General features: G+C 46.9%; 1 protein-coding gene across 2 annotated transcripts in view; it reads right to left on the reverse strand.

Annotated features, from left to right (window-relative positions):
* Nucleotides 1-12,886, reverse strand: part of LOC149360497 (polycomb protein EED-like) — a 40,356-nt gene that overhangs the window by 19,136 nt on the left and 8,334 nt on the right. For both annotated transcript variants that reach the window (XM_089572352.1, XM_089572353.1), the window contains exons 5-8: nucleotides 9,578-9,703; nucleotides 4,472-4,553; nucleotides 3,129-3,220; nucleotides 507-640 (exon numbers count right to left, since the gene is read on the reverse strand). In XM_089572352.1, coding sequence (XP_089428478.1) covers nucleotides 507-640; nucleotides 3,129-3,220; nucleotides 4,472-4,553; nucleotides 9,578-9,703 — 434 coding nt within the window. The remainder of the gene's footprint in view (nucleotides 1-506; nucleotides 641-3,128; nucleotides 3,221-4,471; nucleotides 4,554-9,577; nucleotides 9,704-12,886) is intronic.

A 12,886-nucleotide genomic window follows, 5' to 3' on the forward strand; every position in this document is an offset into this window, starting at 1 on the left:
TGTCTGGAAGACATTGAAGTAACGAGTGTTAGCTGTTTGGTTTACTAGAATTCACCATATTGGAGCGTGACGTGATCATTGGCACGCAGCAGGTCTCAATGCGAGATGTGCTGTTTTCTAGTTGCTGCCACAGATGGCGCTGTGATCTCGGGGTGGTAGCAGACCCCACGAAATCTCGAAACGTGCTGAGTAAGAGCGCACGCTCTTAAAATGCGAAAAACCCACAATGATGTTATCACAAGCAAATGGTTCAATAACTGAGCCTTTTCCTAACATCACACTTGACACTGCCAGTAAATTTTGTGCACAAAACACCAATTCAGGCAAGGAATTGTGACTTCCTTGGCTGAAGAAACATCTGTTTGCAAGAAACAAATGGATGACAATTGTAAGGAGTGCGACTAGCTGATGAGTGCTGGAGAAATGATCTCCCCTAAACGTCAGTCTGGAGATGGAAAAGGGCCCTGAGAGAGGAGAGAGAATGCAGAAAGCAGAGTGGCCCCCACCTCTGTGACTTGGAGGGGCAGTAGACGTGCGATTCCCGGATGGCCTTGTGGAACTGGTCCGTGTCCAGCTTCCACAGCTTCAGGGAGTGGTCCATGCCGCAGGACATGATCTTCTGCCCCAGCAGGTCAAAGTCCTGCACGTGCACAACCAAGCACGGAGCAATCACTTCACGCACAGCACTGCCTAACAAGGCAAGAAATCAAGAGTCGAGGCTCTTCACACCTTGGCATAAACCTTGGAAAAGCACGTGCAAGGTTTATTCTCAAACAGAAAAAGTTAGGTTCATGGGGTTCAACGTCCCAAAGCGACTCGGGCTGCGAGAGACACTGTAGTGGAGGACTCCGGATAATTTTGACCACCTGGGATTCTTTAAAGGGCACTGACATCGCATAGTACACCGGTTTCTAGCATTTTGAATCCATCAAAATGCGACTGCCGCAGCAGGGTTGAACTCGCGCCTTTCGCGTCCACAGCTGAGCACCATAACCACTAAGCCAGCACAACGGCCGAACAGAAAAAATACTCATGATGTTGTCATGTACCGCACCTGCTTGTGTAATGAGTCCATTTTTTTCCAGAAAAGTTAATACTAATTCAGGAGGAAGAAGTCCATCCATCTGTCCGCTCGCATGCGCATTCATCCATCCGCCTGTCTGCACAACCCCTCAAGATGCACTTTTCAATGTAGCCTTTTAAGATTCTTATTACGATCCACGGCCGTCCACGCTGCTTCATCACCCTGCATATACTACACCCCTAAACACATAACAGTATTGTTCCTTTTCACCACTAAGAAACCTCGCATTCCACCACCCTCCCCCAGTACACCTGCGTAGCCCACCGTAACGCTTTGATGCAAATTAGTGACAGGGATGCAAGGCTGGAGCAGAAGAATAAATATATCGCTCTAGGCAGCGTCGCTGGGCACCGTGCTACACAGTTCACATACAGTCAGATAAGTGCCTGATCAAGTAGTGATGGATGCAATATAGTTCTTGCGCCACGCACCGGACGGCACCAAATTTTCTGAAGGGTCCAATGCTACCGGTCAAATACAGCATAACTTTCCCATCAAGCGAAACAGAGCTTCTGGAATCCCTGGCACAAGCAACTGAACAATGCATACCGTATTTACTCGCACAATAGGCGCACCCCCAATTTGGTCGCGAAAAAAATCAGATTTTTTTATTTCCGCGCATAATAGGTGCACCCTGAACATGGCACTGTAATCAATACTGTATTTACACGATTGCAAGCCTACGCCTTCCCCCCACCTCCCAAATGTTTAGTTTAACAAAGTTTTTCCAAACTGACTACCGTATTTTCCGGTGTACAAGACGCACCCTTGTATAAGACGCACCCGCCATATATGCAGGCTGTCACTGAAAAAATTGGTATATAAGACGCACCCCAATTTACCCAGTTAGGCTAGTGAGGCTTAATTAAACATGCTTATGCGACCATCGCAAAATGAACCGTACGTGTGAATTCTTAAGCAACGCTAAGTGATCGAAAAAGGCAACACTCACGCCATACCAGCCCATGTTTTAGCACAAAAGAAAAAAAAGCGAAGGAACTCTCTTTATGTCCATAACCATTTCTTTTTACATAAAACCTTCAAAGTCTTCATCTTCGGATGCACTATCGAAAAGGCAACGCGTCTGAAGCATTCTCTTCGCACTACGTACTTGAAAAGGGTGACTAAAAAAAAACATCGGCTTCTCTTGGCTTATCTTGACAATGGCGAGAAGTGCGACTGTCACCATCTTTTGGCATTTCACATTACCTTTTCTTGGGGTCTCCGAAACGGCCGCGTGTTTAAGATCCCGGAAGTGGTCAGCCCCGCCGTTTCATGATAAAGTTAACCTAAAAAAGTTGCGCACGGCGGTCCGCGTATTGAAGTATTAACCATGTTACAGCCGCGTTATTGTTAGTAATATTTTTTCGGTGAAAAAAGCTTGAACATGAACCTGAGTAATTTCTGAACTCGCAAAAAAACCCGGAAAATTTGCATATAAGACACACCCTTGTATAGGACGCACCAGCAAGATTTTTTTAAAAAAAACCGCGTCTTATACACCGGAAAATACGGTACTAGTCCTCCTAGTGCTGCTGCCGTCGCAGCTGCTACGGACCCACAGCACGTACAACGACATTGCATGAAACAGCCGCACATTTTTGAGGGACGCTCGCTTTCAACATCTGTTTGGAAAGCTTTTTCTCCAGCCGGAAACCTTCCCGACTCAGGCCCACGAAAACCTCGGCAATAGGAGTCACATACGAAAATTTTGGCACGCCGCAGTCGCAACTGCCACACTTCTCGGCCACATCGAATTTCCGGCCCGCCACATACTTACCATGTTCGAGAGCAAACTCCCAGCCGAGTAGCTACTAAGGTGCTTGCTTGCCCATTGTGCTAAAATAGCAACGCTCGGCGGCAAAGCCACCAATATGATGAATTAACACGCTACCACATATCCCGGACTGACAGCCGCAAAAAAACTGAAGTGCACCCGAGCTTTGAGCCGAATTTTCTGGAAAAAAAAGTGCACCTATTATGCGAGTAAATACGGCATTTAGCAGGTCTCACAAACGAGAGGAACTGAACGGTATTCACGCACTGCACTCAGGACTTCATCACGGTGTCCCTCGACGCCGCCAAAAATGGCGATGCACTGGTCAGTCTTGACATTCCACAGCCGGAGGGTGTGGTCTGCAAGATGTTACAAAAAATAAAAAGAACACCGCAAAAGTAGTAGGCACAAAATAGAAAACCATGGTCTCAATAGACCAGCATAGAAAACTCGTAGCATGCACAGTGTGCAGTCTCACAAATTTCACCGCTGCACTCCGCAATGTGGCACTGACAAGCCAGACGAATAACATGCGTGCGATATACAAAGAATGAAGAACCACATATAAGAAAAAGAAAAAATTGTTTCAATCCAATATGACTCAAACAAGGGAGTAGTAACTCAATACCCAAGCGTAGCCATAAGGCAACAAGGGAAACCTAAGCAGCTTTCTCAAAAATTATGAGGTTTCCCCTGAAAACAGCAGATACTCCTGAATACACTGAACTAATTCTATCGGCTTCTAGCATAACCGTTGTCCTCTGCTCCCCTTTTACTGCAGTAGCTTTGTGAAATAAGAACACCAGGGGCATGTGTATTAAAAGTTCCAAATACGGATTGAATGTGTTTACTATGCGATTCATGTACGATTAGAGAAACTGATGCGCAACCTACCCTAACCTAACCTATGCGTTTGTTATGCGATTCATGTTCGATTAGAGAAACTGATGCACGAGGTTTTCCAAATATTCAGCAGCAATCAAATACTTCATAAATACAACCACTCCAAAACCAGATTTCTGGGTACATTGTCTGCAGATACACTTAAAGGGTACAAAGGTGTCCTTTCCACAGTCTCCTCCTTATCACGTGGACCAATCACATTCGAATGCTGTTATGCTTGGACCTAATGTGAAATTCTGCAAGTGGGCTTCCCACCCGCTTCAAACAATCACAACGAGGAAGTGCGCTTATTTGCCTATTTATCGTTTTCAGAATATTTTTTCCTTACCGAATGCGTAATCGATTTCATATTCGAAGGCATTTTTTCCTTCACAATCATACTAGCAAATTTGAATATTTGCGCACCCCTGCAAAATGGGCAAAATATTGAGCACTAGGCGCACAAACTCATCACTAGATTTCAGGAAACAGACATGGAGTCACCAATAGTGAACTGTGCAGAACAGTGCATCATGTAATGAAAATATATTTCTTGGTTGCAAGAAAGCAAAATGCTCCAGGCACACAAAATTGCATCATTGTCGAGATTGGCCTAGGTGGCTTTCACGTGCCAAAAGATAGTCCAGCATTTAATCCCAGCTGAATCACAAATTTGGCATCTACGTAGATTACTAACTTATCAAACACTGATCTTGCGAGGCACCTACCTTTGCTGACTGATAGAAGAAGGTTGACATCGTGTGGATGAAACTTCAGCTCGTTGATGGCATTTCCATGGCCAACATAATGCTGCAAAAAACAAGGTCACATGTCCTCTCAGTAAAGCACTAGACTGAATGGAGAGTGATCTAGTCTCAATGAGATTCTGCTGGTTTACCAAATAACAAAAAAATATTAATGCCCACTTTCACTGTAGAATGGTTCTGCTTTCATGAAATTTGCAGGCTGCGCTGCATTAGTGACTGGATAAAAAGAGAGAGAGAGAGACTCTTTAACTCTTTCGCTACCGCGCCATAGGCGATCGTTCGCATAGGATCGATTCAAATCGCCCGCCAAAAAAACGCTGATTCCAGAGCGTTGCGGACATGCGGCGCCATCTAGTGTGGTCTTCAACAACTACTCTTCTGATTTCAGTGGTTGTTTGGGTGTTTCGACATCAGGGGGCGCCGTGAAAAATGAAACTCTGAACGGGGTGAGCAGCATCTGAACGCGAAAATGGCGTCCGCTTCGTCGCGCGCTCCTCGAACACGAAAACCCATACCAAGCACTTCGGCCGCTTCTGATGCCGTTTTTCGCGACGAAAGCAGTGGTGAGGAGTCAGACAACGATGTGCAAACGTCGGATTTCAGTTCTGACAGCGAGACTTCGCTGCAGAGGCCTGGAACATAAGCGCGTACTCGCACGTTAGTTTTGTTTTCGTTCACTCTTTGTTTTCTGCGGTGCATGGGGTTTGTAATTGATGACAGTGGTTTATTTTTGTGCTTCAGGGTCTTCACAACATATGGCCAAGACAGTTTGCCGAATGCGCAAGGTCGAGTCGCGTTTCAACCAAGGCGACAACCAGGAGTCCATATCGGCGCATCGCTGCGGAGCGGCGCTCGGCGCTTCGCTCGACCTCTAGACTTCTTCTTGATGTTCTTCACGGCGGAGGTGATGAAGACCCTCTGTGAAAGCACTAACAAGTACGCATGGATGAAGATTTTGGACAAGCCAACATACTCTCGGCGTGACGGCTCATGGGAAGAGGTGACTCCACTGGAGATGCTGAAGTTTATTGGAATCATCATATACATGGGAATTGTTGACGTGCCGCGACTACATCTCTATTGGAATACAGAAGCGATCTATTCTGGCCTTCTTCCATCAAAAATAATGTCCCGAAATCGGTTTTTCGCTTTGCTTGCTTTTTTTCATGTAGCGGACCCGGAGGATTCAGGAGCAGCTGCATCTTTTGGCAAGACATGGAAAGTGTCCTGGCTTTTGAAGCACATCAATGAAACATCAGTAAATTTTTTTCAACCAAAACGTGACCTCTCCGTTGATGAACGAATGGTCAAATCTAAAGGAAGATCCGGAATTCGACAGTATATGAGAGATAAAGTGACGAAGTGGGGTTATAAATTGTGGGTATTGGCTGACTCCGAAACAGGGTACACCCTACAGTTTTCTGTCTACACTGGCAAACGTGAGGTAGCAGGACCACATGGTCTAGCTTTTGATGTAGTCAGCAAACTAAGCGCGGAGTACCTTGACCAGGGCTATCGGGTTTACATGGACAATTTCTACACGTCAACCAAACTCTTCGAACACCTTCTTGAGCGGAAAACTCTTGCATGTGGCACAACCAGAAAAGATCGCCGCTGCTTCCCATCCGAGTTGAAGGACATCACGTGGGAGAGGCAAGCTCAGCGAGGAGACGTCCGGTGGCTTCGGGATGGCAACATTCTGTACATGCAGTGGAAGGACCGGCGTGCTGTGAACCTTATGAGCACCATTCACACAGCTAACCAGCATGTTCCCGCTAAACGAAGGCAGAAACAAGGAGACACGTGGACTGTGACAATCATCAAGAAGCCTCTCCTGATCCATGAATACAGTCGAACCCGGATATATCGAACCCGCATATTTCGAATTATTGGCTATATCGAACACACAGATTACCCCCTTGAAAATACTATGTGAAAGTATAGGACAGTTGCGTTGTATATCGAATTCCATTTTCGCCGGACATTGGATATATCGAACGCCGCGCCGCGCCGCGCCCCTGGAAGGTGCGCTTTCCCCAAAGACATTCCTGTCCGGTCCTCAGCCGCCTCAGCGGAGAACATTTCCGCAGTCAGCAGGCGCAGGGCCCTTTTTTTTTTTTTGTTCCCCGTTTTTGCGCCCCACCGGCGCGAGCTTTCCCACTCCTCCTCTCCTCCTGTACCGCCGGCGTGTGCTCCGTCAAGGTCATTGGAGATCAGCGAAGAGAGAGCGCCGCATGGAGACGCGCGGCGACCACGCTTCTTGGGGAAAGAGAGAGAGAGAAAACGGTCGCTCGTGGGCACATCGTGGGTCTGGGGAAAAGAGAGAGCTCAGAAAAAAAAAAAAAAACGAAGCCCAGAGCGCCGATCTTTCTCCCTGCTCTTTCTTTTCCCTCTGTCGTTCCTTCGCAGCCGCGTTGACTGCCGCTCGCATAGGCTTCGCTCTTATCGCTCCATCTGCGCCTCGCGTGTTTTTTTTTTGTGTGTGTGCCTGTGTTTCAACGCGCGACGTGAAGCAGGCCCCAGTAGCCAACTGTTTTGGCAAGGCAGGCCTTGCCAAAACAGTGGCCGGAGATTAATGTCCGGAAGATTTAGATGACGATGAGTGCTTGGACGACGCGTTTCGCGACTTGTCCAATTTTCTCGGCGCCGTTCCGTCCGAAGTGACTGTTGAGGACTTTAACGCTGACAGCGAAGTTCAAGCGGTAGCTGGCGTTCAAGACGCCGACTCCAGCGACGACGAGGGCAACTGTGTTGTCGAAGAAACGCGTCCGTGCGCAGCCACTGAACTGGCGTCAGCGTTAGCCTGATTCGGCGCTGTTGCGGCGAAATGGAAGGCACTGTGCTCTCGCACCTGGACAGTCTCGAGAAGATCGAGGCCAGTGTTTTGAACTTCGTTTCCCAGGGGAAAAAGCAGCCCAAAATTAGTGATTCTTTTTTTCCGCGAAATAAAGCGCTTTCACATTGCGCGCCCATACTATGTGATTCGCGGCTGTTCCAAACGGTAAGCCACAATTTGTTATGATCGGGAGTGCAGTTTTAGCCTATATCTGTATATCGAATTTTTGCTATATCGAACTATTTTCCGATCCCCTTCGAATTCGATATATCCGGGTTCGACTGTATAATGCCGGAATGTTGGGCGTTGACAAATCTGATCAGATAATTGGCACATACAACGTCTCGAGAAAATGCGTGCGCTGGTGGAAAACTATTTTTCCACTGTGTTGACATCGCTTGCGTGAACAGCTATATTCTGTACCAAGCACACCGAAGAGATCATCCGGATGTTCCAGAGCTCGCCCAACACGCCAAATTTGATCAGCTGGCTTTCAGAGAGCAGCTCATGCAACAAATCTTCGAGTGTGATGAAGTAAAAGAAGGCCACGACCCCTATTCTCCCATACAATCAATCCGTCACCAACCGGAAAAAACGAAAAAAACGAAGGAACTGCAAGGTCTGCTATCAGAGCAGAAAACGTGAACAAAAAACGAACGTTGTGTGCAGTACGTGTAAAGTAAACCTCTGCTTTACGTCATCACGTGATTGCTTCGCACAGTGGCACCGCAGTCATGACCCCTAACTTGACCGGCCGTAGAAAAAGCAAAAAATTTTTCTCAGAACTGAAACTCGGAGGAATGAAAGATACAGACATGCGAAACAATTTGTATATTTCAGTTTTCCTGTAATCAAGTTCCGGCCAAGTGCAGCCGGTAATTTGTGTTTTTTGTATATACTTTTTTCGTGTTTTTGCCGTATTTTACTAATAAATACTCAAGTACCTTTGCACATACGACTCTTCTGTGTATTTCATTCAGAAGTACAACTAATAAGCTACATTTTCATGTATTGCAATGTGCGCTAGGTTTGTTATTTCTTGTAAAAAAAAAAATTCTGTCAGTGCACTCCAAATAAGCTATTTTTCCGCGGTAGCGAAAGAGTTAATGAAGAGCAGAGAATTTAGCTGGCGTTTCAATATTGCTGGCATGCTACTCTGCGTAGGGAGGGGAATTTGGGAGATAAAGACAGAAGGAGAGCAGCGTGGAAGAGGTAAAAAAAAAAACGAAGATAAAATGCGGCCATGAAATGGGTACTAAGGATGCAATGGCGAGTATTGATGTAACCTATGGAATGATGGAGTGCATAGTCCGTCAAATGGGCTGACTAAGTTCACATTAATGCTCAAAAATACAAGGCACCAACCATTCCGGCAATTTTTCTGCTTCAAGGCAATGCTCCAGCCTGCAAGTACCGTATATAAGTAGACAAACTGCTCAACAGGCCTATTCTAGGGACCTCGCCTCTGGTGATCTTTTTCTATTTTGATATTTCAGGAAGCACACTCTTGGACCCCAACTCTTGACATCAACAAACTAACAGGTGCAGCTGGACAGGTACTATGAGAGCAGCTATCAAAAGTTCCTTTCCCTTAGAAAGCATACATTACGAAAAGCAGTGTCTTGAATATGCGAGCATCAGAAGGGGTTGGAGCCCTAAAACTTCATTTAAAACACGTGTACCTTGCGTATATCTCCAATGATTGCTTTTTATTGTTCCTTCCAGCCCATCTACACCACCATGCCTTTCTGTCCCCTGTGTCACTAAGATGCAAGCCTCGCTCAAGCCAGCACGGCTGACTCAAGTATCTCAACTCATCTTCCAGATCATCACAAAGTAGAAGGGGAGATATCTGCCACCACAGCTCCATGGGCACTGCATGCGATATGAAAAGGTCGCGGGTTCGATTCCCACTAACAGCGTGGTTGTATTTTCTACAACACTCCAAGAAATTATCCCCTACCTGAATGATTACGAAACTGATTTCCCAACTTAGTCAACACCACCACAACCACAAAAGTTGCATTCCGCGATGCCTTCCTTGGTTTCGGTGACTGTTAGCTTCTTTTTTATGTCTAGTCTATCACTCCAGAAAATGCTCTTACCTGAGACACTGGACTGAGGGGTTGTTCACACTGCTTTTCTGCATAAATGAAGTTTTTCCTCTTCTTACTATATTTGCACTGCTACTGTTATTCCCCTTTCCATTTCCCATGAAGTGATGCACGCACCTTGGTGCATTTCATGGCTGCCGGACTGATGATGCGGACGACGCCTCGTGACCCCGCCACAGCCAGCAGCGGGTAGCCCGTCACGTCATCGTACGACCAGGCACACGTGTAGAAGTTCTCCTCGGGCTGAGGCACACCGTGCAGTCAGAGTCAAAGGCCGCAACTTCAAAATGTGGCCCCGCACAGACCCTGGTTAGTACTGAAGCCAAACTTGCTTCTAAAACTCTGAATAGGTTTAAAGCGGATTACTTTTCATCACAAGATTGCCAATGCCTCAAGCGCTACTTGAACATCCATCAAAACTACAATGTAAAAACAGAACTGTGCTATGCTTCTCATGCCACGTTTCACACATGTTGCTATGAAGATGGAATGGCAGTTTGAGCCAATGCTTGCTTCGGATGCGCAAGGGGAGTCCATGAGGGAAGCACCTGGAGATTAGTAGATAATAAGCAACTGAGCAATATCCATGGTAGTGCTTCCTTAAGTCTATATATTGCAAGAACTCATGCTGTACTTGTACCTTTGCACACAGACCAATTACAGTTGAACCTCGACATAACGAAGCAGTACGTTTCGGGGGAAAACTTCGTTATATCACGAACTTCGTTGCATCGAGGTTTTTGTCCTTCAGTGCCGCTAATGAAATTGTGCATTCAAATAACATTGTTATTCTGTTTTATCCTGCTCACGTGCGTTCGTGACGATATTACAACCGATTTTAGAAGAAACGACAGGCAAATAGAGCGGCATTAGTAGTTCAATCAAGCTTCGTTGCCTCGAAATCGCAAATCTCAAAATATTGCTTCAGTTGAAATTTTCTGTAGAGCCGAGCAGCTGCTCACGGCGCCGTGCATTTTGTTACCCATTACCTTGCATTGTTTTCTCAGCAAATTGCGGGAATCACGAAATTTTGACTGAGAGATGGAGATAAATGCCGCCATTGAAAAATTAAAGCGAGCTTCGCATGTTGCTGCGAAGACATGCCATGAAGCGTGCGGCATCACCGAAAACGAAACCGAGCGGCGCTGAAATCCATTAATGGCGTCAAGCAATAGTGCGATCCATCAAGTGCTCTCGCGGGGGCTGATGGGAATGGGACTTAAAGTAGGACGCCCAGCAAAATGGCGCAGGTGGTTAGGCTGGCTTTGTGCAGCGGATGTGGTTTGGGGCGTGATTTACTGACTGTCGACTAACTTCACCGAACAGGGCGTAGTGGAGGGCTCCGAAAATTACGACCACATGCGGTTTAACCTGCGTTGCATCACGCAATACACGGGCGCCTTGCATTTCACCTCCGTCGAAACGCAACCGCCGCGTCTGGATCAGCTGCCCACCGCCGTAACCACCACAACCGGGCGACATTGACGCGAGTTCAAAAAGGAAGAACCTTTACTGAAACCTTTGCAAAAGGCAACTCACTTCATGATGCAGTCATGAAGTCAGTTATTTTTGCCTGACGTTTGCTCATGAGCGTCGGTGTAATGAGCCGTTCATAGGTGGCTACCGCTACCAATGCTTGTACATGCTCATGCACGCCGGCATGCCTCCGCAAAATGTCTATGGCATTGAGCACTTCTGTTGCTGTAGGCGCTTGCGTTGCCTCCTTGGTGCCTTGGTCGATGTCATCACCGTCCTCTACAACGTTTTTTTTCTTGAACGCTTTCAATTATTGCCGTGTCGTCCATTTCTTCTGTTGTGACAGCATGTTCATCACTGGCGATGAAGTCTGTAAGGCTTACATCCTCGGGAACGCCGCCTTCGTCGCTCAGCTGCTGGCACGAATCGGCGAAATCTGACTGTGCAAGCGCCTCTCCTTTGCTCGCTTCTTCGTTGTCTGCCGCATCCAAAGAGTCGCACACAGCTTTTATGCCAGCCTTTCTAAAGCAGTTCACAATAGTTTCCTTGCTCGTAGACTGCCAGGACGCAGATAGCATTTCTATGCCCATAAACACATCAATCTTGGTGTCCCGTTTAAAGCGCATGTTGAGCAAAATTCTCTCGATCATGCGCTTCTTGTAAGCACACTTTACGCTGTTTATTACACCTTGATCCAGTGGCTGGATTAGAGATGTGCAACTTGCGGGAAAAAATTCCAACTCGACGTTTGCAAGCTCCACGTCAGCATGATGCGCTGAACAGTTGTCCAGGAGAAGGCAGATTTTTCTTTTCTGCTGGCCCATTTCCTCAACCAGATCTTTAAGCCAGTCGCTGAACAGAGCTCGTGTCATCCAAGCCTTTGTATTACTCACGTACTTGACGGCATCGACCTTCCACAGAAACAATACGGTTTTCCACTAACTCCGATAACCAGAGGCTTGCGTTTATCGGTACCATCCATGTTCGCACAGAGTAACACGGTTAGACGTTGCTTGCTCTGTTTGCCGCCATGGCAACGCTCATTTTTTAGAGCCAGGGTCCTCTTCGGCAAAAGGCGATAGAATAAAGCCGTTTCATCGGCGTTATAAATGTCCGCGATGTCATAGCGGGCGAGAATGCCTGGAACGCGGTCACAGAGCCAATCAGCAGCTCCAATGGCATTCGCCTCCGCACTTTCACCACTGATCACTTTGCCAATGATATTGTGGCGCTCTTTAAAATGTTGTAGCCACCCGCTGCTAGCCTTAAATTCGTCGCACCCAAGCACACTTGCAAAGTCCAGGGCTTTCTGCTGAAGTATGGCGCCACTCAGAGGCATGTTCTTAGCGCGCATTTCCATGAACCATGTGAATGTGGCTTTCTCCACGTCGCCATACATAGCCGCTCTCAGCCTTTTCCTTGTCCCACTCAGGCCGCTGTCGCTGACAGCGCACATTACGCTGTCCTTCGCCTTTAAAATGGTCGAAAGGGTACTCAGCGTTACATCATACTTGTCGGCCACTTTCTTTTTCTTCTCGCCGGCGGCGACTTCTTTGATCATCGTCACTTTAAGATCAAGAGAAAGCACTTTTCTCTTCCGGGGCGCACCACTCATTGTTGCAGAAAAGAGCACCATGCTGCGGCAGCGTGCCTTCCCGTGCCAATGACAGCAAGACGCTCTAGGCTTGGATTGGATTGGGTTGACAACGTTGCTCTAGACGTGGAATTGTCAGAGGGGCACTATTCACATGTCTGTGCGCCCGGGGCACCGCAGTGGGGAAACATTTTCCTTTACAAAAACGTTTTTACAAAATAAAATTTTAATTTACTTTACAAAGTGGCGGAGTTCTTCCAAAATAGTTTTTCTGTGCTCCCAAAAACTTTGTTGCATCGAAATTGCGGCGCGAAACCACTTCGTTAAATCGAGAGAAAAAACACATGCATTTCAAT

This window comes from Amblyomma mixtum, chromosome 2, assembly GCF_055824585.1.
Source record: "Amblyomma mixtum isolate Tamu chromosome 2, ASM5582458v1, whole genome shotgun sequence".
Classification (NCBI taxonomy): Eukaryota; Metazoa; Arthropoda; class Arachnida; order Ixodida; family Ixodidae; genus Amblyomma; species Amblyomma mixtum.